Source organism: Xenopus tropicalis, chromosome 6 (genome assembly GCF_000004195.4).
Source record: "Xenopus tropicalis strain Nigerian chromosome 6, UCB_Xtro_10.0, whole genome shotgun sequence".
Taxonomy (NCBI): domain Eukaryota; kingdom Metazoa; phylum Chordata; class Amphibia; order Anura; family Pipidae; genus Xenopus; species Xenopus tropicalis.
This window is the reverse complement of record NC_030682.2, coordinates 28186168-28206725: the sequence shown is the minus strand read 5'-3', so window position 1 is coordinate 28206725 and position 20558 is coordinate 28186168. Positions and strand designations below refer to the sequence as shown.

At 40.7% G+C, this 20558-nt stretch overlaps 1 protein-coding gene across 6 annotated transcripts in view; it reads left to right on the top strand.

Moving 5' to 3' along the window:
* cacnb2 (calcium channel, voltage-dependent, beta 2 subunit) overlaps positions 1 to 20558 on the top strand; it is a 143446-nt gene that overhangs the window by 58009 nt on the left and 64879 nt on the right. Inside the window, exon 1 of one of the 6 annotated variants that reach the window (XM_018094795.2) lies at positions 19724 to 20003. The exons of the other annotated variants lie outside the window; for them this stretch is intronic. Coding sequence (XP_017950284.1) covers positions 19971 to 20003 — 33 coding nt within the window. The 5' untranslated portion in view covers positions 19724 to 19970. Of the gene's footprint in view, positions 1 to 19723; positions 20004 to 20558 lie in introns of those variants that run through there. 6 annotated transcript variants of the gene reach the window in all.

Sequence of the window (20558 nt, the reverse complement as noted above, 5' to 3'; positions counted from 1 at the left end):
GTTTGGACTGGAGTATGTGAGGCCATGGGGGCTGCTACCCCAGGGGCCCCCACACACCTACAGGGACCCCAAACTGCCCACTCACCCTCCCACCTGCTCACCCACTGCCATCATCTTCCACCTCCCACCTGTGCACACCTTATACTTTTCCGCAATCGGGGGAGGGAGGGCAGCGCGGAGCGGCAGGTGGATATCGGGTCTGGGCTTGTGGGGCCCACTGGGTTTGTTCCTGGTGTCCTGCTGGCCCAGCCTGACCCTGTTAGTGACACACATGCGCTTAATGAGTCTCCTGGCTAGCCATTATGCACTTTCATCTGGTCACATACAAGCACCTAACAAGCAACATGCATGCACATAACATGCAAAAGCTAAGACACTATACTTAGGGGACCATTCATGAAAGCACAATTTTTTTTTCCAGAAAAAAATTGATCTTTTCTAATTTATAGAACTTTTCGTAATGACCACGATAATACTGTTAACTTCCACAAAAAAAGTTGTATTTTTCGCAAAGACTACAACTATTTCAGAATTCATTCAAGCTTTGGTGTCATGACTTTCCTTTGGCCAAGCTGGATCTGTAGAGTGCCATTGAGTCCTATGGGAGGTTTAAAAGGCAGAAAGGTTTTCCTGCTGTTTACAATCGTTCGGACATTTTCGCAAATCAGAAATTATCGTGGTTGCTCCAAATTTTTTCCAATTGTGCTTTTAACCACACAAAATTCATGCTTTCATAAATGGGCCCCTTAGTGTGCCGACATGGCCACCAGCACTGGAAGCACCCTCCCTATGTGGAACCAGAATTCCAGGAACAATTTTTGGATGGTAGGTGCCCTTTACTAGCTACTGAAGGCATGTTTCAATGAGTGTTGTGTACATACTGCCTAGTATTTTATGCACAAACTTTAGCTACATTGACCAGATGTTAATCACAAATGTGAATTCTGGACACCACTCCCCATGCCTGCTGCTTGCCACACTGAACCATCTCTTCCCCAGCCCCTCTCCTCCATTCTGATACTAGCTGATAGCAGAGGCTAAGGTCCTAGTGCCCCCACCAAATGTGCCCCTAAATGTCTGTTCCACCTACTGCTATCTCTGGCTCTGGTTACGCTCCTGTCAGGGGTGGGTAGAAGAGGCACCTGCTTAGGGAGCAACATTGGGGGGGGGGGGTGCCAGGCAGTTACCTCTCCTACCTGCCCCTAGTCTGTTTCCTCATCTTTGCCCCCATCGCTTGTCATTGTGGGAAAGGGTGCAGAGGCAAGGTTGCCGACCAGATTGCCTAGGGTGCCCGGTTGGCTTGGCCTACCCCTGGCTCCTGTGTATCTTAACATTGCTGAGGGGAAATACATTTGTAATCATAGGGAATGGTAACGTGAGCAATTCACCTTTTGATTTATAGCCCCAGAATTCAACAGTAGCCCAGAATTTATGGGGTTAATTTTATGAATGCTATAACCTCAATGGGCAACATACATAAAAGTTTGCCTTCCATTCCCCTTTTGTTTTGGCACTACACACTATTTTTCTACTATTGACTTTTTGATTTAAGGATATTGTATTAAAGCTTACATTTTAATATTTAATATATTTGTGTCTCATTGAGCTGTTTTTTTAATCCTACCCTGCGTGACCCTTTCAGATTATAGTTTCTACAGATTCAGTTAGGGACAGGCAGTATGTTTATTCTACGGCAATCTAAACCTAGAAATAACATTTTGCTTAACAAAAGAATTTGATTTAAATCAAATTTCCAAGAAAAATGTGTTATATAATGTATGTAAATATAAGTGCTGTTGAAATCAGAATCTGCCTGCCCCCTGCATAAAGAAGCACTGAATTCTGCAACTGTTTCCACCAACGCTACAGGAAAATACTACTTTCTGTGGATTCACTAATTGCTGAATCCACAGATAAATTGCAACAAGTGTATATTGGAAAGTTACTTGGAATTCCTTAGAAATTTTATTTTTGGGTTAACCTCCCCTTTAACATAATAATTTTTTTTTTTTTTAAAAAGTGTTGTTTACCCAGTGAACTTTGCTATCTTCTCTGAATTCTCATGACAGGAGACAAGGTGCGAGCAGCTGTTTTTGAATATTAAGAAGGAAAGGCATTTGTGTCTCTCGTTAAATCCGTGATTGACGTAATCTGCCTAAATCTTCTTACCACAAAACAATCATTTTGAAGCATACTGGGAAAGGCAGGCTGGGGGCTGCTGGGAGAAAGCGCATGAAAATGGTCGGACAGATTTGTAGTGAAAATGCTTTATGTCAGGCTTCCAAGCTGCTCCAGCTGAAAATGCCCCCATAGTGCATGTTTCCTGTATGGCCTAGGAATTACAGTTACCGATCATTTATTAGATTGCCATTAAATTCTGTATATTTTCTCTATTTGTTAATGTAAATGTGCGAGAGTTGGATATATTCCCTTTCTTAATGTACCTAGGGCATCATTTGCCTTTGGTATATTGCCTGTGATATATAAGATATGATTATATACGGGGTCAGATTGTGTGGTGTAGGGCCCACCGTGGCTACCGCCCCAGGGGCCCTGAACCCCCCAAGGTACCATCCCCTGCAGGGGTCCCCGCCGCACACCCCTAACCCCCCAACCCCACCGCATGAATGTGTGTATGTGAAACACATCAGGGGAGGACATCGGCAGCCAGGGGAAGTAGCAACAGGTTTGGGACTGGGCTGCTGGGGGCCACAGGGTGTCCTGGTGTCCCGGCAGCCCCGTCTGACCCTGATCATATTAAGAGCTGTACCCAAATTAATCAGGTGCAGTAAGTTTTTGCATGATAGAGAAACCAATGAACATTTGATGCTTGATGGGGCCACTTTAAAGGGGAAGTTCACACCCGCACTAAAGAGGGATTGAATTATTGCTATTCTAAAATGAACTGTAGTGGATGTTTAAGAAAGCTGTTTAAAGGAAAATTATACCCATAATGAATACTTAACCAACAGTTTATATTAAGTTAAGTGGCCTATTAAAGAATCTTGCCAAACTGGAATATATACATATCGGTAAATATTGCCCTTTTACATCTCCCACTGAATTCTACAAATGCTTGCCAGCTTTTTCAAATATTTTTAATTTGCGTTTTAAAGTTTTTATGGTTAATAAAGAAGGGGGGGGGGGGCAAAATACCTATGATATGTGCCCTTAAAAGTAGGTAGTTCAGCTTTACAAAATGTATCATTTGAAATATTGATTTTTTTTTCAGTTGCTAATGCATTATTGGGGTGCTTACTTATTCTAATGGGTAGCATTGTAAAAAGGCTGGACAGTCATCCCACTTATAGTAGATCTGGGGTCCAAGGATTAGAAGCCAATGGAGAGTCAACATTTGTCTTACAGTTGTTTTCCATACAATATTATTCATAAACTTAAATCTGCTCATCTCAAGCACAATGGTTTTTGAGGTCTAGTAACCCATAGCAACTAGCTAAATACTTACATTCAAACAGAATCATAAAGCCATATTTGTTAAAATATTATTTTTGCTTTCCCCTCAGCACTTACCTTTCATGCGTCAGAGGAAGTCCAGGGGGGAGGAGCACTGTTAGTGCAGAGAATGCAATTACAAGAAATGTTGGCTCTTAAAGGAGAAGGAAAGTCATTTTGGCTTTTTACTGCCAATAGATTTGCCACATTAGTGCCACCTAGAACAATATATTTATTCTGCAGAAAACTTTATCATATCATAGTAAAGAGCCCTAGAAGTTTTCTTTGATTGCAGCTGCCATTTTAGCTTGGTCTTGGTAGCTTCCTGCTGCAGCTCTAGTCATTATAGCTCAGATTACACATTCCTAAGGGAGGGGGGAGTTTTATGAATTCTTATGGGAGGGGAGGAGCAGGAGAGGGGAGAGAGGAGGGAACTGTGCAGACTCTGGCCCCAGGAATGAAGGATTTTTCTGAGAGACAAAGTCCGATACCCTAATAACATGTTTACAAAAAAGGAGACAAGAAATCCTGTGTTTCTTTTGACAGAGGACTCAGTGCAGCATTTCTGTGAGTGCTTATGGCTGTATTTACATAGACCTTTCTGATAAAGCTTACTTACAGTAGTTTTTACCTTTCCTTCTCCTTTAAAGTAACCAGGAGTAGATTGTTGCTGCCTCTGGTAACTTGTTTAGTTGAGTGAATGGAAAGACATCCATTTAAACAGTGATGTGCTGTTGGGTTGAATGGATCTTGGCAGCTTTCAGCTCCTGAGTTTTTTAAGTTAAAATACTGATAAATATATAAAAATCCAGAACTGCAGGAAACACATAATTTCTAGTCAAATCTTCATTTCCAGACTTTTCCACTGAAAAAACTGCCCCCCTAGGTTCTTTTTCCTAAATATATGAATCCCACCGGCTTCCAGACCTTGCCTCCCACACAGACTGCTTCTCAGCATGATGCACGGTATCACTGAGATTATGTAAACCTGATTTTAGTCTTTGGTTTCTAACCTACCAAACATCTTTATTAATATTATATATTTTTCTAGTCTGATGTGAAAAATGATTAAAAGTGGACTTTTCCTTGCGTGACGTTTCTGCACAGATTGGCTTTCTTGAGAAAGTTTCTGCTCCTAAACGCCACTGTAATATGAATGCGCTTTTTTGGATTCGGAAATTATTATTATTTCACATTCCAGAGGAAACTGGGAGACGTGCCAACATACCATCGCTGGCTTCTTCTTCCTCCACCTTACTCTGGTAAAATATGAATATTTATGTAATGAACTCTGCATTGCCTTTATATATATATATTTTAGCCGTTTCTTTTTCCCACTCAGACTTGGAAATATTTATAACTGCAAATTGAAATGACCTTGTATCCCACTTATTTCTTGCCTTCGGGTCATTGAAAGTGGCATTCTTCATGGAAAAGTATCCTTGAATAAATGTCAGAAACAAACAGGAGGTATTTCACATTCTCGTGTAAGGTTGAAATAGAAAGAATCAGATAATTGAGGAATAAACAGTTCCCTACAAGTGATATCTTTCCTGTAAAACATTACAGCTTCGCTTTACTTCCTCACCTACTGATGTACCATTCACTGCATAAGAAACGAATGCTGATCTTCATTCTCCAATATGATTGCAGGATGATCAGATAAAAAGATTCATTGATCTGCAACATGTTCTGATAGTTGGGCAGTATAGTCAGAATTGGCCAGACTACCCAACCATATCTGGAAATGCATTTCCAGCTTTGGTGTATGAACTGATCTTTACATTTTTAACAGGACATGGACTCTTTTAGTGTAGGATAGTAATTTCTCCCTATCCCCTGGTCTGAAAAGGAAGACAGGGTAAATAGCCGGAGTCCCTTGGAATCACTTTTAGGTTACTATCCCCAAACAACATTTATTGTTATATTATATTTGCAGTTTTCACAATACAAAGTACAGTTCCTAAATGCCATGCCTTTAATTTCCCAGCTTATGTTATCCCCTTAACAAAAAAAAATATAAGAAAAATTGGGGAGCAACACAAGCATGAAAACAGTTTCTGGGTGGTGCCAAAAATGTGCTGTGATTGGCTATTTGGTAGCCCCTACGTTGACTGGTAGCCGATATAATGCAACCAAAACTTGCCTCCAAGCCAAGAACTTAAAAATCCAAGGGGTTGGTGAGCAACATGTTGCACTGGTTGGGGATCACTGATCTATGTCATATTCTCCATGTTAATTTCCCAAATATGTCATTACTGCAGTGTGTATATATATATATATATATATATATATATATATATATACAGTCCCAAAATCGGCACTCACCAAAATAGCGAATTAGAACCGGGTGCTAACCATAAATAAACATATTCTCCTTCAGAAAGCACTCACGGTATTTGCAAAAAAAGCAAGTATTTATTTACACAAAAATGTCTACGCGTTTCGATCCATATATGGATCCTATATGGATCGAAAACGCGTAGACATTTTTGTGTAAATAAATACTTGCTTTTTTTGCAAATACCGTGAGTGCTTTCTGAAGGAGAATATATATATATATATATATATATATATCAAAATAAAACAGCCAGCACCAAGGGTCTTTGTTTTTCAAAAAATCTCTTGTGTATTATAATTGCATGTACAACCGACGTTTCGGTCCCTTTTGGGACCTTTTTCAAAGGGACCGAAACGTCGGTTGTACATGCAATTATAATACACAAGAGATTTTTTGAAATACAAAGACCCTTGGTGCTGGCTGTTTTATTTTGATATTTATGTGATATCCCGTGCACAGGGGCAGCTGCAGAGCAGCAGATTTTGGAGTGTGGTGCTGTCGTGTGGACTGTTTTTTTTATATATATATATATATATATATATATATATATATATATATATATATATATATATATATATATATATATATATCGAAAGGACCATGAAGGGACCACTATTAAAAATGTAGTGGGAAGGTGGAAATTTGGAAAATCTGATTGCAGTAAACCCTTGTGTTGGCATCTTTATAGACCAGAGATGAGTTAGTGGTATCATTTCATTATTTTACCAAGTATCTAGCCTCGAACAACTCTTCTGTACTTAATCTAGTTGTGTTAATGGCATCATTGTACTAACTATTCCTTAACTAGCCTCTATCAACTCTACTGTAATCTATCTAGATGGGTTAGTAGCATTAATGTGTTAACAAGCCAATAGCTAGCCTTGAACAACTCTACTGTACTCTGTTAAGACGTGTCAGTTGCATAATTTAATTAACTCAACTCTAGCTAGCCTCTAACTACTTTACTGTACTCAATCTAGGTTTGTTAGTGGCATCTAGATGTTAGTGGCATGAATGTGTTAACTAGCCCATAGCTAACCTGTAACTACTCTATTGTACTTTATCTATACATGTTAGTTGTATCATTTTATTAACTCAACTCTTGCTAGCTTCTAACTATTCTACTGTATTCTATCTAGGTTTGTTAGTGGCATGTAGATGTGTTAGTGGCATCACTGAGTTAACTTGCCCATTGCTAGCCTCTAACAACTCTGCTTGACTTTATGTACATGTTTTAGTAGAGTGATCCCAAACCAGTGGCTCGGGGGCAACATGTTGCTCCCCAACCCCTTGGCTGTTGCTCTCAGTGCCCCCAAACCAGTTAGTTATTTTTGAGTTCCTGACTTGGGGGCAAGTTCTGGTTGAATAAAAACAAGATTTCCTACCAAATAAAGCCCCTGTAAGCTGATAGTGTGCATAGAGGCCCCTAATAGCCAATCCTAGCCCTTATTTGGCACCTCCGTGAACTTTTATGGTGCTTGTGTTGCTCTCCAAGTCTTTCTTACATTTGGCTGTTGGGTTGGGGACCCCTGTTTTAGTAGAATAATTGCGTTACCTAGTCTATAGCTAGCTTTTAGCAACTCTTCTGTACTCTAGGGGGCTGATTTACTAACCCACGAATCCGACCCGAATTGGAAAAGTTCCGACTTGAAAACGAACATTTTGCGACTTTTTCGTATGTTTTGCGATTTTTTCGGATTCTGTACGAATTTTTCGTTACCAATACGATTTTTGCGTAAAAACGCGAGTTTTTCGTATCCATTACGAAAGTTGCGTAAAAAGTTGCGCATTTTGCGTAGCGTTAAGACTTACGCGAAAAGTTGCGCATTTTTCGTGGCGTTAAAACTTAACGCTACGAAAAATGCGCAACTTTTCGCGTAAGTTTTAACGCTACGCAAAATGCGCAACTTTTTACGCAACTTTCGTAAAGGATAGGAAAACTCGCGTTTTTACGCAAAAATCGTATTGGATCCGAAAAATTCGTAAAGAATCCGAAAAAATCGCAAAACATACGAAAAAATCGCAAAGTACCGATCATTACGAAAAAAACGCAATCGGACTCCATTCGACCCGTTCGTGGGTAAGTAAATCAGCCCCTAGATGTGTTAAAAGCATCATTTTATTTACCTATTCTGTCTTTGACTCTTAACTTATTACAATTGTATCTTTTATTTATTTGTGCTTATTGTAATACTTTGTATTTATCTATTTTAATACCCCTGTTTATATTAATGTATTCTACTGTACAGCGCTGCGTACATACTGTAAGTAGTGTTTTATAATTAAAGTTATACATACATTAACTCACCCTAAGCTTACCTAAAAATGCTAAGCCAAGTCTGTACATGCTGTCAGTGTTCCTGAACTATTGGAGGGTCTGATAAACATTTCCTTAGTTTTGGAGTTTGGTTATCAATAAAATAAAAAGCACTTGCAATAGATTAATTGTTTTTGATGTCCTAGAATGTAAACTCCTGCCATTACAATGTTATACTTGTCATTTTTTTTCTTTTAATAGTGAAAATGTTTTTTTCCTTGACCTTACTGATACAACCAATTATATTAGTAAATGCCATTTAGCAACAATCTCTGTACAGTTAAATGGCCCTTTATTGTATGGTTGTCAGTGTATCAGTATCTGTCTCAAGATGGAGCCACTAGAATGGAACTAAATATTCTCTATGGGATGTAAGTGAGTTCTATAGAGAGTTACTGGAACCTGTAATATTCAAATGCTTTTCTTTTCTGTGCAGCCCATTATCCTACCGCTCCTACTGCCTGCCTAGTGCCTATATCCACTCTTGCTTGCTATTAAACAATCCGAGATAATCAGTCATAATCAGCTCTGTAGTTTTATCCAGTGCTGTGCCAGGAATACTATACATTGCCTGGGGCCAGGAGTCGTACAACTCTATAGTCTTCATCAAGTATTGCTATTGTGGGAGTTTAATCAAGGTCGTTTTGACTTGGATCTTTTGAGAAGTATGCCTTATATGTAGCTGGTAGCTGTGAAACTTGCAGCTCTCATTTGTTTTAAACAAGATCCTGAAGTAACCAAAATACAAAATGTGGCCTCGTTCCTGAGTATAATGTGTAAGTAAATAAATGTGTAGTAAAGGAAAGTCGGGGAAAATTGTATTTAAAAGACAAGGAAAGTAAAACTTTCTCTTGGTGATGTGCCAGGGCTGTATTTTGGTCTGGTTCTGCCATACACCTGTAGATCTGCTTGTTTGGTAAGGTTGCCAAATGAGCACGTTTGCCTGATATGGCCACTAATGTGCTGGGCTGTAGTGCCCTGATCAGATCATTTGGCCCTCAAGCTGTTAGGGTTGAACCGTACAAGCTGATGCTGTCGTCATTTTTTTAAACCTGCTAAACAGATATCTGCCAGGGAGGAAGCCGAAGTGGGCAAATACACAGGTATATAAGCTGCCATCTGAAGGGACCAAATCTGCCTCCCCCCAAAGCTGCTGCACTAGGCTGTATAGAAACAAGGCCCTGGGTGTCCTGGTGGTATCCTTACTGAATGCAGAGTACATTTTGGGGAGAATAAGCCAAGGTAGGAGCAGTTTGTTCAGCCAGTCAAGTGTTAGATGTTAGAAGAAGGGCCAGTTGCACACAGTGACTGGTTCCTTAATATCGAGCCACTGCCAGTAGGAAAACAGCTTCTTTGTACTGTGAGAATATTCTCTGACTTTTCCTGATTAAAATGTTCTGTCCTTATATTTAGATTTGTCCCGCCTGAGATGAGGCCCACTTAGTGCCTCTGTGATAGTCTTGCATGTCTGGCAGGGAAAGCTGAAGAATGCTGACTTTGAACTCAGTTCCAGGGACCCCTTGCATCTGGGCATCCTACACTTTGCACCTTGTCGGCAGTTTTGTGCAGTTCATCACAGTAGGCAGAGCTGGTGTATGCACAGTTGTGTATCTGAGTGCCTAGTGGTATATGTGATACAAACACTCACCAACCCCTCTCCTGTGCTACCTGCTCTCTCAACCTGCTCTCTCATTACTGTATTTAGCATGCAGATGTTTCCCTTTTTTATTTCTGGATAATAGATCCCATACATGTGCTTTATAATAAGATGTTTGCATTATTTTGTCTACCCTCCTTTATAATTACTGTATATCTAAACCAATACATGTTTCAGAATACTTAGTGCTTAAAGAATCAGCACACCAGAGAAGCTTTGTGTTCAACATGGCAACATTTATTCTTGTTTTACCACAAGTCTACTAATTTCCCTTTTAAAATTAACCACAAACCAGCCTTTTAAAGCAAATATATATTAGTAATCATTATAACCTTTGTTTGTCTCTGCTGCTATTCATTTAGTGCATTTAATAAAGCTGGGTTTAGGATTTCATTGTTCAGGGATTTCTTTTTTAAGCACTCACTCCATGTGAGTGACCTGTAAGAGATCACAAAGTTTACCCCCCTCCCCGGCCCCTAGTCTCTGTTTGTTAATTGACGTTGATGGAAGACTCTGCTGAACTCTAAGTTTAAGCTGGAGCTTGATCAGATCAACGGCAATGAAAAGCCAGAAAGTGGAGGGTTAGTAGGCAGTGTGCAGCTCTGACATTGTTATGCTGGGAGCTGGGAAAACAGCTTATTTCTGTTGATTTCATTTTTTATTTTTTGTGCATTTCCTTATAATTGGATATTTCCCACGGTGGCATCTGCTATTGGGAGAGTAGCGGAGAGATACAAAATTATTTGGCATGTCCGACTGACGTTTGATGTCTACACAGACTAGGTGCATCATTCCTGGGGTAAGGATGTGGCGAATAACTGTTTGCCAGCAGGATAGTATGCACCTTTATGTTAGTATAAATGTGTATCTGTTTCCTACAATAGGTCAGTAATCATTTCAGAGTAAATGCACACAGCAATATAAATAATGACCTAGCACTGAAGAATAGGAGTTGTGTGAAGCTCTATCTGTCCAATAAATGTCCAATAATGGTCTGAAAATCATGTATGCAGTGTCTGAGCCTGAAAAATGACATTTTGCTCAAATAATTTCTACCTAGCTTCTGTATAAGGAAGGGATAAAATCCCCATCTAAATCCAAAATCTTGTTATAAGGGATAGGGCTCATGTACTGCCCAATAACATCTCTGCTTGCATCCTGGATCCACAGGTTCTCTGTTGCCAACCTGGAACCCGGTGTAGTACATAGTGAAGGTACATAACTTAGGCTCCTACCTGAACTCCATTTGAGGAAGGCAGGAAAACCCTACCTGAATCCATAATCCTGTTACAAGGCATAAGACTCATGTACTGCCTATTAACACCTCTGCTTGCATTCTGGGTCCTGGTTCTCTGGTGCCAACTTGCCCCCTTTGCAGCATATTGTGATGGTACATCACCTTGGGCACGGGAGTGGAACAGGAGCACCCAAGCCAGATTCAAAATATGAGCTAGCAGAGGAGTCTGGGGGGCATACATTAATATGCCTTCAGCTGCTTTATCTGTCAGCAGCATTGCTACAGCAAAAACTTCCTTTGAGGCTTTAGTTTCCCTTTAATAAGTTTCTGCATCATTTTCTACAGTGTCTAGAAATAAATTGTCCCAAATAAGACAGTACCAAATAAGGCGATTCAAATGTAAGCTTATACATCTAAGCAAAGTCTTCCTGTAAATGCTCGATTGATGTAACAAGCTTATAAAACAACATGGCGGCTTGGAATGCTAAACATGATTCTTCTCACGTGGATTGTTTCTTTTCAAGCAAATGTTTTTCGCATAGTTCTTTTGAAAAACGATTTTCCAAAGCGTGGCCAATGTCTCTTTGGAATTATATACAGGTTATATTATAAGTTATTCAAGTCAAACAGTGAATGAAATGCTTTATTTAGAATTTCCAGCTCCTTCCTTGAGGAATAGGGCGGCTTCTGTTTTGTCTCATTTTCCCAGGACAAAAACTATTTTGACTGTGTTACTGGGAGTGACTCTTGGGATTGCCTTGTGAGGCTTTGTGAGAATCCGGTGTATTCAGTCCAACCTGATATTCTGTACTGAGCATTATATGTTGAACTCCATGGGCACAAAGGGGGCCCCATAGATGGGAATTATGGGAGCTACGACATGGAGCTGACCACTGCTCCTGTATAAACTATAGCAACAAAGTTGTGGTTACAACTAAATTTTAAACCATTAGGCAGGGTGCAATGAGGCTGTGATCACAAAAATCGTACAAAGACAAGAGGGCGTTATTAGCTCACTCGTGACCGATGTTTCCTCTAATTCCTGCTTGGCTATGTGCGCAAAAATAATATTTTTGGGGCCCATTTTAAGCTTGTGTGCACATTTTTAAAACTGTTGTTTCTCAGATCAGAATAAATAAGAAATTTTGTGTTTTTTTTTTTACACACAAATTTTTCTGCTCACCACAATATGTTGTGTGGCCTGGGCTCACAATGTGTGTGTGCATAAGCGCACAGTTCAGAGGGAACTTTGCCTATGACATGTTTTAGGCTCTGGAGCCCTCCTATCAAGTGTGTCAAGGTGTAGCCAGAATGGAGGACTCAACAAAAAGGTGAATAGAAAGAGAAGTCACTGAGATAAAGATGGCTTGCAGATAATAGAAAAGACACAGGTGGTTTAGTCCAAGAAATGAGAAAGATGAAAAGACAAAAACAAGAAACCCCTAGAAATGTATATAAAAGCCCTTATACTTTTAGATCTAAGGCTGATGCCACACACAGCGCATGGCGTTTATCGCCATATGCCTCCTACCTGTTCCTGCACCCGAATGAATGAAATACGCTCGGGCGCAGGCACATGTAGCCGATATCTGCCGAAGATACAAAGTCTTGCGTTTTTTGGCGGATATCGGCTACATGTGCTTGCACCCAAGCGTATTTCATTAATTCGGGTGCAGGCACAAGGTAGGTAAGATCTAGCGTAGCGGGGCGTATTCTCGAAAGGCGTTTTTTGGCTTGCCGAGAATATGCCCGTGTGGCATTAGACCGGGGTTTGCACACCTTGAAAGCAGCATTTGACTTCCCTGGAATTGGTATTATTTGGTGGAGACATGGTACATGCAGAATATCCCTATTGAAGGTGGCTAATTCATACTAGCTGGTCGTGGTTTTTCTGTATGCTACTGCTAAACCTTATACTAAGCTGATTCACAAATTGGCCATTAAAGTAATTATACATGGGCACACATTGTAAAACGCATTCGCAAATGATGCTTTCTTATGTCCCAGTGAAATATGCCTGATAGCCTGCCATGTTTCAACATTGTCCCCTCTGAGAAATACTCCTACATCATGTTCTTATTTGTGAATGCTAGAAATTATCTATTGCCTTTGTGTCTATTATTTTGTGTTAAAGGAAAACTACACCCCCATACAATGTAGGTCTCTATAAAAATATATTGCATTAATCAGCTTATATATAAAACCCTGCTTTTTCATAAAAATATTTTTTTTTAATAGCATGTGCTATTGGGTTCTCCTAAATAGAAAATTGCCATTTTAAGAATTAAGGACCGCCTCCTGGGATCACAGTGCACACAAACAAGCCAAGGCACACATACATGCTAGGCCACATCAGCCAATTAATGGACAGAGTTTTGCCTTTTGCTTCCATACTACTTCCTGTTACAGTCAGAGTTACATTATTTCCTGTCAGGTGATCTCTGAGGGAGCACACAGCCATTACTAAATGGTGAATCAAGGGAAAGGATGTAAAAGGGCAAAATTTAATGATATATATATTCCAGTTTGGCGAGATCTTTATTTGTTGGTTACATATTCATTCTGGGGGTATAGTTTTCCTTTAAGTATAAATAAATGAAGGAACCCAAAGGTTTCTCTTCTATATGAATTTTCACTGGTTCATCTTAATAAGTCATTGCCATTCTGACATCAGAACAGTCCCTTGGCTCTACATTGCTAAATTCCTAGGCACACATCATAGATCCTAGCGGTCTCATGAGAAAGGCTGACATTACCCTAAATCAATTTTGTTCTTCATTTCAATCCATTAATTATTTGCAGCTGTAATGCAAACCAGTAGCAACAGAGATGTAGCCCCGGCTGCACGATTTACCAAAATTCTCCTAGTAGATTATTTCAAGTAGTTTTTGTTTGAAGTGACTTTCCTCTGTGAGAAAACTGGCAGAAATAACAAAAAAACAACTTGTTTTTATATAAATAATCTTACTGTAAAACCCAGCCGAGTTAGTTCACATGAATCTTAACCGCTTATCAGGGTTGAACTGGTCCATTATAGTTCCACTACTCCTTGGGATGTTGCAGGTCCACTCACAAAATTCTCATTAGTATTATTTGGCATGGGTAGCTAAAGCTATGCTCTCAGTATATCATTACCCACCGTAAATATACTTCTTAGCATTGTCAACTGACAGACAATAGACTTAAGGTGGCCATACACGAGCAGATCCGCTCGCTTGGCGATGTCGCCAAGCGAGCGGATCTTCCCCCGATATCCCCACCTACGGGTGGGCGATATCGGGGAGCATTTAGGTAAAAAAAATAATAATCCGATCGTTTGGCCCTGGGGCCAAACGATCGGATTATGTGGGCGGCAATGGGGCAGTCGGATCAGGGACCGCATCAACGAGCCGATGCGGTCCCCGATCCGACCAGATTTTCTAACCTGACCGATCGAGATCTGGCCAATTTCAGGCCAGATATCGGATACACGGGCCGATTAGCTGCCGAATCGGTCCAAGGGACCGATATCGGCAGCCATAGTCGGCCCGTGTATGGCCACCTTTACTTGCAAAATTGGTCTGCGATTTGCTGAGGAAACTTTGGCAAATCGTGGCACCACATATGCCATCCCACCGGCAAATTACATTCTAGCCGGTGGGATGACATTTCGGGGAGATTAATCGCCCGCGACAAGGGAGCTTTGTTGTGCAGTGTCTAATCTCCCCGTGTGTTACAGCCGTAAATGGGTTGCTCACTTTCAGATCAAGGTTTAGTATGATGTAGTCCAGGGGTCCCCAACCTTTCTTACTCACGAGCCACAGGCAAATGTAAAAAGACTTGGAGAGCAACACAAGCATCATGAACGTTCATGGAGGTGCCAAATAAGGGCTAGGATTGGCTATTAGGGGCCTCTATGCACACTATCAGCTTACAGGGGCTTTATTTGGTAGGAAATCTTGTTTTTATTCAACCAAAACTTGCCCCCAAGTCAGGAATTCAAATATAACTACCTGGTTTGGGGGCACTGAGAGCAACATTCAAGGGGTCGGTGAGCAACATGTTACTCATGAACCACTGGTTGGGGATCATGTCATTTTCATTTCATGTCATTTTTTATTTTTTGAGGTTTTTTAGTTATTTAGCTCTTTGTTCAGCAGCTCTCCAGTTTGGAATTTTAGCAGATATCTGGTTGCTGTGGTCTTATTTACCTTAGCAACCAGGCGTTAGTTTAAATGAGAGACTGGAATATGAATTGGAGAGGGGCTGAATAGCAAGATAAGTAATACAAAGTAAAAATACTTTTTACTTTTACAATACTTTTGTAAGCTCACAGAGCAATCCTTTTTGGCTGTTGGGGTCAGTGACTCCCATTTGAAAACTGGAAAGATAGAGAAGTGGAAGGGAAATCATTTGAAAATGATAAAAAATAAACAATGTAGACCAATCACAATCAAATTGCTAGGAAAAGGACATTTCATAACATAGTAAAAGTTACTGTAAAGGTGAACCACCCCTTTAATGACAGACAACAGTTTTATGTGAATATATGTATTTAAAAATATATACATGTGTTGGTATGTATGTGTGAGAGCCGCAGTCTGTAGCAGTTGGAGATACCCTTAAAGCAGGGACCCCCAACCTTTTATACCCGTGAGCCACATTTAAATGGACAAAGTGTTGGGGAGCAACGCAAGCATGAAAAATGTTCCTGGGGGTGCACATAAGAGCTATAATTAGCTACTTAATAGCCCCTATGTGGACTGGCAGCCTACAGAAAGGTCTTATTGGCATTATACTTGGTTTTTATTCAACCAAAACTTGCCCCCTAACCAGGAATTCAAAAATAAGCACCTGCTTTGAGGCCACTGGGAGCATCATCCAAGGGGTTGGGGAGCAACATGTTGCTCCTGAGCCACTGGTTGGGGATCACTGCCTTAAAGGAACAGTAACACAAAAAAACCCGAAAGTGTTTTTAAGACATTAAAATATAATGTACGGTTGCCCTACACTGGTAAAGTTGTGTATTTGCTTCAGATCACTACTATAGTTTATATAAATAAGCTGCTGTGGGGGCAGCCAATTAAAAGAGAAAAGGCTCAGGTTCCATAGCAGATAAGCCATGTAGAATATAATGGTGTTCTACAGAGCTTATGTTATCCACTATTAACCCTATTTCAGTTGCCTCCATGGCTACACAGCAGCTTGTGTATATAAACTGTAATAGTGTTTCTGAAGTAAACACACCAGTTTTACCAATGCAGAACAACAGTACATTATATTTCAATAAATTTAAATGAGAAGGAAAGATAGAGGGGTTGATTCACTAAAGTGCGATAAGTGTTATCACATTCTTTTTTGCGTTAAAATTGACGCAAAAAAACGCACAATTCGCTAGTATTATCACATGCATTAAGACGCATATTGCGTGCGTTAAATAGCGTGAAACCGAATGCGTTAATTTTCGCACAGAAATAATACTAACACATGATTCACAAACACTTAGACGCGCTAAATATCGCATAAGTCTATGCAAAAATGAACACCTACTTGGGGCAGGCAGTAATTATAGAAAAGTACAGTTCATGAGCTTTTGGCAACACAATATGAACTTTGCAGTGGGATTTATTCAAGTCTGTGTTGGCCCTAGAGTAACGTAGCCTCCAGTTTGCAGGGAAATGGTCATTTAAAAAAAAAAAGTAGTTTTATGAACGTAATGGGGTGTATGGCTAATATGGCGTGTGCGCGATAAGTAGCGCATGTGCTTTAATTAGCGTGCGCGACAAGTAGCGCACTCCGTTAATTAGCGTGCGTTGTGTCAAATACCGCATGAAAATAGTTTTTGCGACTTAAATAACGCAAACCGCCTCGCATCTAAATTAATGCAAGTATCCTTTTAGTCAATCGTGCGTTAAGACGTGAAAATTAAAAATACAAGCTATAAATAGCACTCGTTTTACCGCACTTTAGTGAATCAACCCTATAATCACTGGGGGCTGCCAAATTGTTAGGCACCCCCCCCAGTGATTGTAATCACTTACCTAATACCCCAGGCTGATGCCCCTGTCAGCAGAAAGCTGCCCCAGCCCGGGGTACCTGCACGCAAGCGATCCTCTTCCTTCATTTACAGGCATTTTTTTTTTCTTAAAGTTCGACTTTTCACTCTACTGTGCATGTGCAAGCTGCGTGAAGACAGAAGAGTAAGGGGGTAATTTGCTCACAGGTACCCCTCATGTCTTTTGAGTGGGTAGGACATTATTTAAAGAACATGGGGTGGTGGAATGTAGAATGAGTGATAACAGTAGGGGTCATGCCACTGGTAAATATATTAGAAAAGGAACAAAAAAAACCCCATGCCGATTCCAACATAACCTCCTGCTATGTCACTGATAAGTTAAGGAGGCAACACAACAACATTAAGCTACTTAAACTGTTAGTGTAATTGAGTTAATGTAGGCACGAAGGGCAATAAATACACAGGATCACAGGATTAAAACCCAGGGGATGAAATATGTTAAAGCTGTTCAGCTAGAGAAGATTTCTTGGAACTATCAAACAGGTGACCAGTAAATGTGATTTCTATAGGCTGCTATGGGTTGCTTTTTCATTTCAGTCACTATTGAACTACTTCCTTAACGCTGCAAGAAGATATATTCGAAGGGGGGATTGTTCTAGATTGTATTATTATGTCATACAGATAACTTTATGGAGCCCTAGCACAGGGTTCCATTAAACATTCGATTGACTGCATGCACCTCATGGCCTCCAGCTGTAGCAGTCCTTATTTCCGCACCTTAAGGGAAACTGTGCCCCAAACTGTCCTTACTCCATCTGCTGTAACTTTGATTTCCATGGTTTCACATGGCTTCATCCAACTAATACTTGGTTATGTCACTGCTTTATTAATTCACTTTCTAGGCTTATGAGATTTTTTCTTCTGACGCTGTTTTGCCTTGCCCTGTAGCAATGGTCCCCAAATTATAGGGCTGCCCCCCTCCTAAGTGAGCTTGAAGCATTGGCAGGGAAGATCAGTCTGAAGATCAGTTATGGGAAGATTTAGAGATTTTTGCCTATTTGCTATCCTAAACTGATTAGACTCTAGAGTGCTGCTAGAGTGCCAAAGTGGGCCCAGCCAAGTAGGGCTGTATTTTGGTCCAGAGCTGCCCAAGGCACCAAACAAGCTCAAAAAGGTCCATCTCCTTATGGCAACCAGTGCATGCATACTGTGTATCTGTCTATTGTTGAAGGAACAGGTAGTATCTGGCAGCAGCGAAGGGGTAGCTTTTTTTAAAAAAAAAAAATTACCCGTGGTCAGTCCCCTAAAGGTCCCCATACACGGTAAGATCCGCTCGCTTGGCGAGATCGCCAAGCGAGCGGATCTTCCCCCGATATCGCCCACCCGTAGGTGGGGAGCTTGAAGTTAAAAAAAAAATAATCCGATCGTTTGGCCCTGGGGCCCCCGATCCGACTGAATCTTTTAACCTGGCCGATCGATATCTGGCCAATTTCAGGCCAGATATTGGTCGGCCAGTCCGCTCGTTTCTGCCCCTACACGGGCAGATAAGCTGCCGAGTCGGTCCAAGGGACCGATATCGGCAGCTTCTATCGGCCCGTGTATGGGGGCCTTAAGGCTTCCGCCCAAGGCAGCTGCCCATGGATTCATATATATGATTGCTGCCCAGCCAAGAACAATTTCCATGAGCCAGTTTTTATTTTCACCACCATTAGACCATTTGTGAAAGTGGGCCCTCAATTTAATGTTGGGCCCTAGGAGGCATGCTCCTACACCTGAAGCACCTGAAAGTTAATTAAGATGAGACTGAGGTAAAAATATGTCTATTGTCTTAGAGGTTTTTGGAACTATGGCTGTATAACTGATATATCAATGTTTTGCTATACTTTGCTATGAGCAAAGGTTGAACCTCCAAAATGGGTCTTGAACTGAAAAAGCCTTTGCCCTAGAGTATGGCTTTGCTTTCCATATAACTACTACTAGTCTGTTTTACAGTGACCTTAGCAGATATCTGTGATGGAGATACACTAACCCATTGGTTCATTTTGGCCACACCAATGCAGCTCCTGGCTATTATGCTATACCCTCCCAATCATGCCCTCAGCTCTGCCCATTGCTGCCCCTGTCTCAGGTAAATTCAGGTGGATTTATAAGCCTTTCAGCGGAAGAGTTAAACTTAATTTGGGTGCAAACTATAGGAAGCAGAGCAAGAACTTTTTGGGCGAGGGTCATGCTATGCGTCTTCATCTTAAACAGCAGGAGATGTCAGTTTTACTCTACGCAGCATAAAGCTGATGTTTTAACTGGAAGTAAAAAGGCTGTTTTTTTAGTTTTTGCTGTTTCATTTGGAGAAACATCCGAGTCTTTGTTTAGTTTACAAATTGTTAAGCTTGCGAAATGTTTGCGTAAAACTTTTGTGCTGATGTGCATTGAGAATTATGTATGTAATTTATGGCCTCAGAATCTAAATATTTTGGGGCAAGTGGATGCCAAATATTCTCCGTATTGCTTCCAGTATATCTGTAGTAGTCTTAAATCACTTGAGCCTGTCATCGCTGCTGCAAAAGTCATTAAATGCTGTGTGAAATTTACTATACTGCAGGACGAGCCAATCAAATCCCTTTTGCCGTATCATGTGACCAGCTTCATTTAACACAACCCTAAGTTATTCTCCTAAGTGAAGCCTTCCCTCTGGCAGTAACGGATATGCACATCCTTAGCAATGCTGCTGCTTAGTATTCCCTGGATCCTGACACTGGAGCAGCCTGTTGCACTGTTGTGACTCAAGAGCTTTGATTCCTCTACCAGGGATCATACAAACAGTCTTTATTTTCAGAAGCATTTTGAGCGTGGGAAAGGGGGCAGCCCTGTATTCTGGCCATAGAAGCAAGAATTTTTATTAAAACAAAAAAAAATAAAAAAACGCCTAATGGAATTACAACATTACTAGGATATTTCTCTTAACGGAGGGAAATGTACGTGTATGCCAGCGAAGAATCCGATGAGGTAAGCTTTGGTACGATTTCTTTATCCTGTATATCTTTGTTTTAGTACAATAAACCACAATTCAGTTACCAAGTTTACGCTAGTTTGTATAATATAGGCAGAGCTGTGGGTGAGCGGTTGCTCGCAGGAGGAGTGGGGGTACAACAGGTATAGGTGATGGCCAAGATGGAAACAGTAACACTGGGGCCCTTCAGCTTTAGTGAAGTTCTCCCATCACTCACCAACTGTTTAAAAAAGTAACAAAGTCCTGCAGAAATAAAAACATCCCTTAAAATAGCCATACTCCTGTAGGCGCATTGCTCTTAGCGTGGTTCTATGTGTTGGCAAAGTGCATTAACGCGCCTGTTTAAATGAAAGTTTCAGAATGTTTATAAAGAGAATGGAATCCAGGAGTGAGGGAGCTCTGCCCAGAGAGGAGCCTTCTATCGGACATCTGGAGCGCTCTGCGAAAATGCCTTCTAACCACAGTTTAATGAGCCCAAATAGCGGAACCTCAGGGTAATTAACAGGAATTCTCAACTTGGAAGGGAAGGTTTTATCAGTGGCGGCCACAGC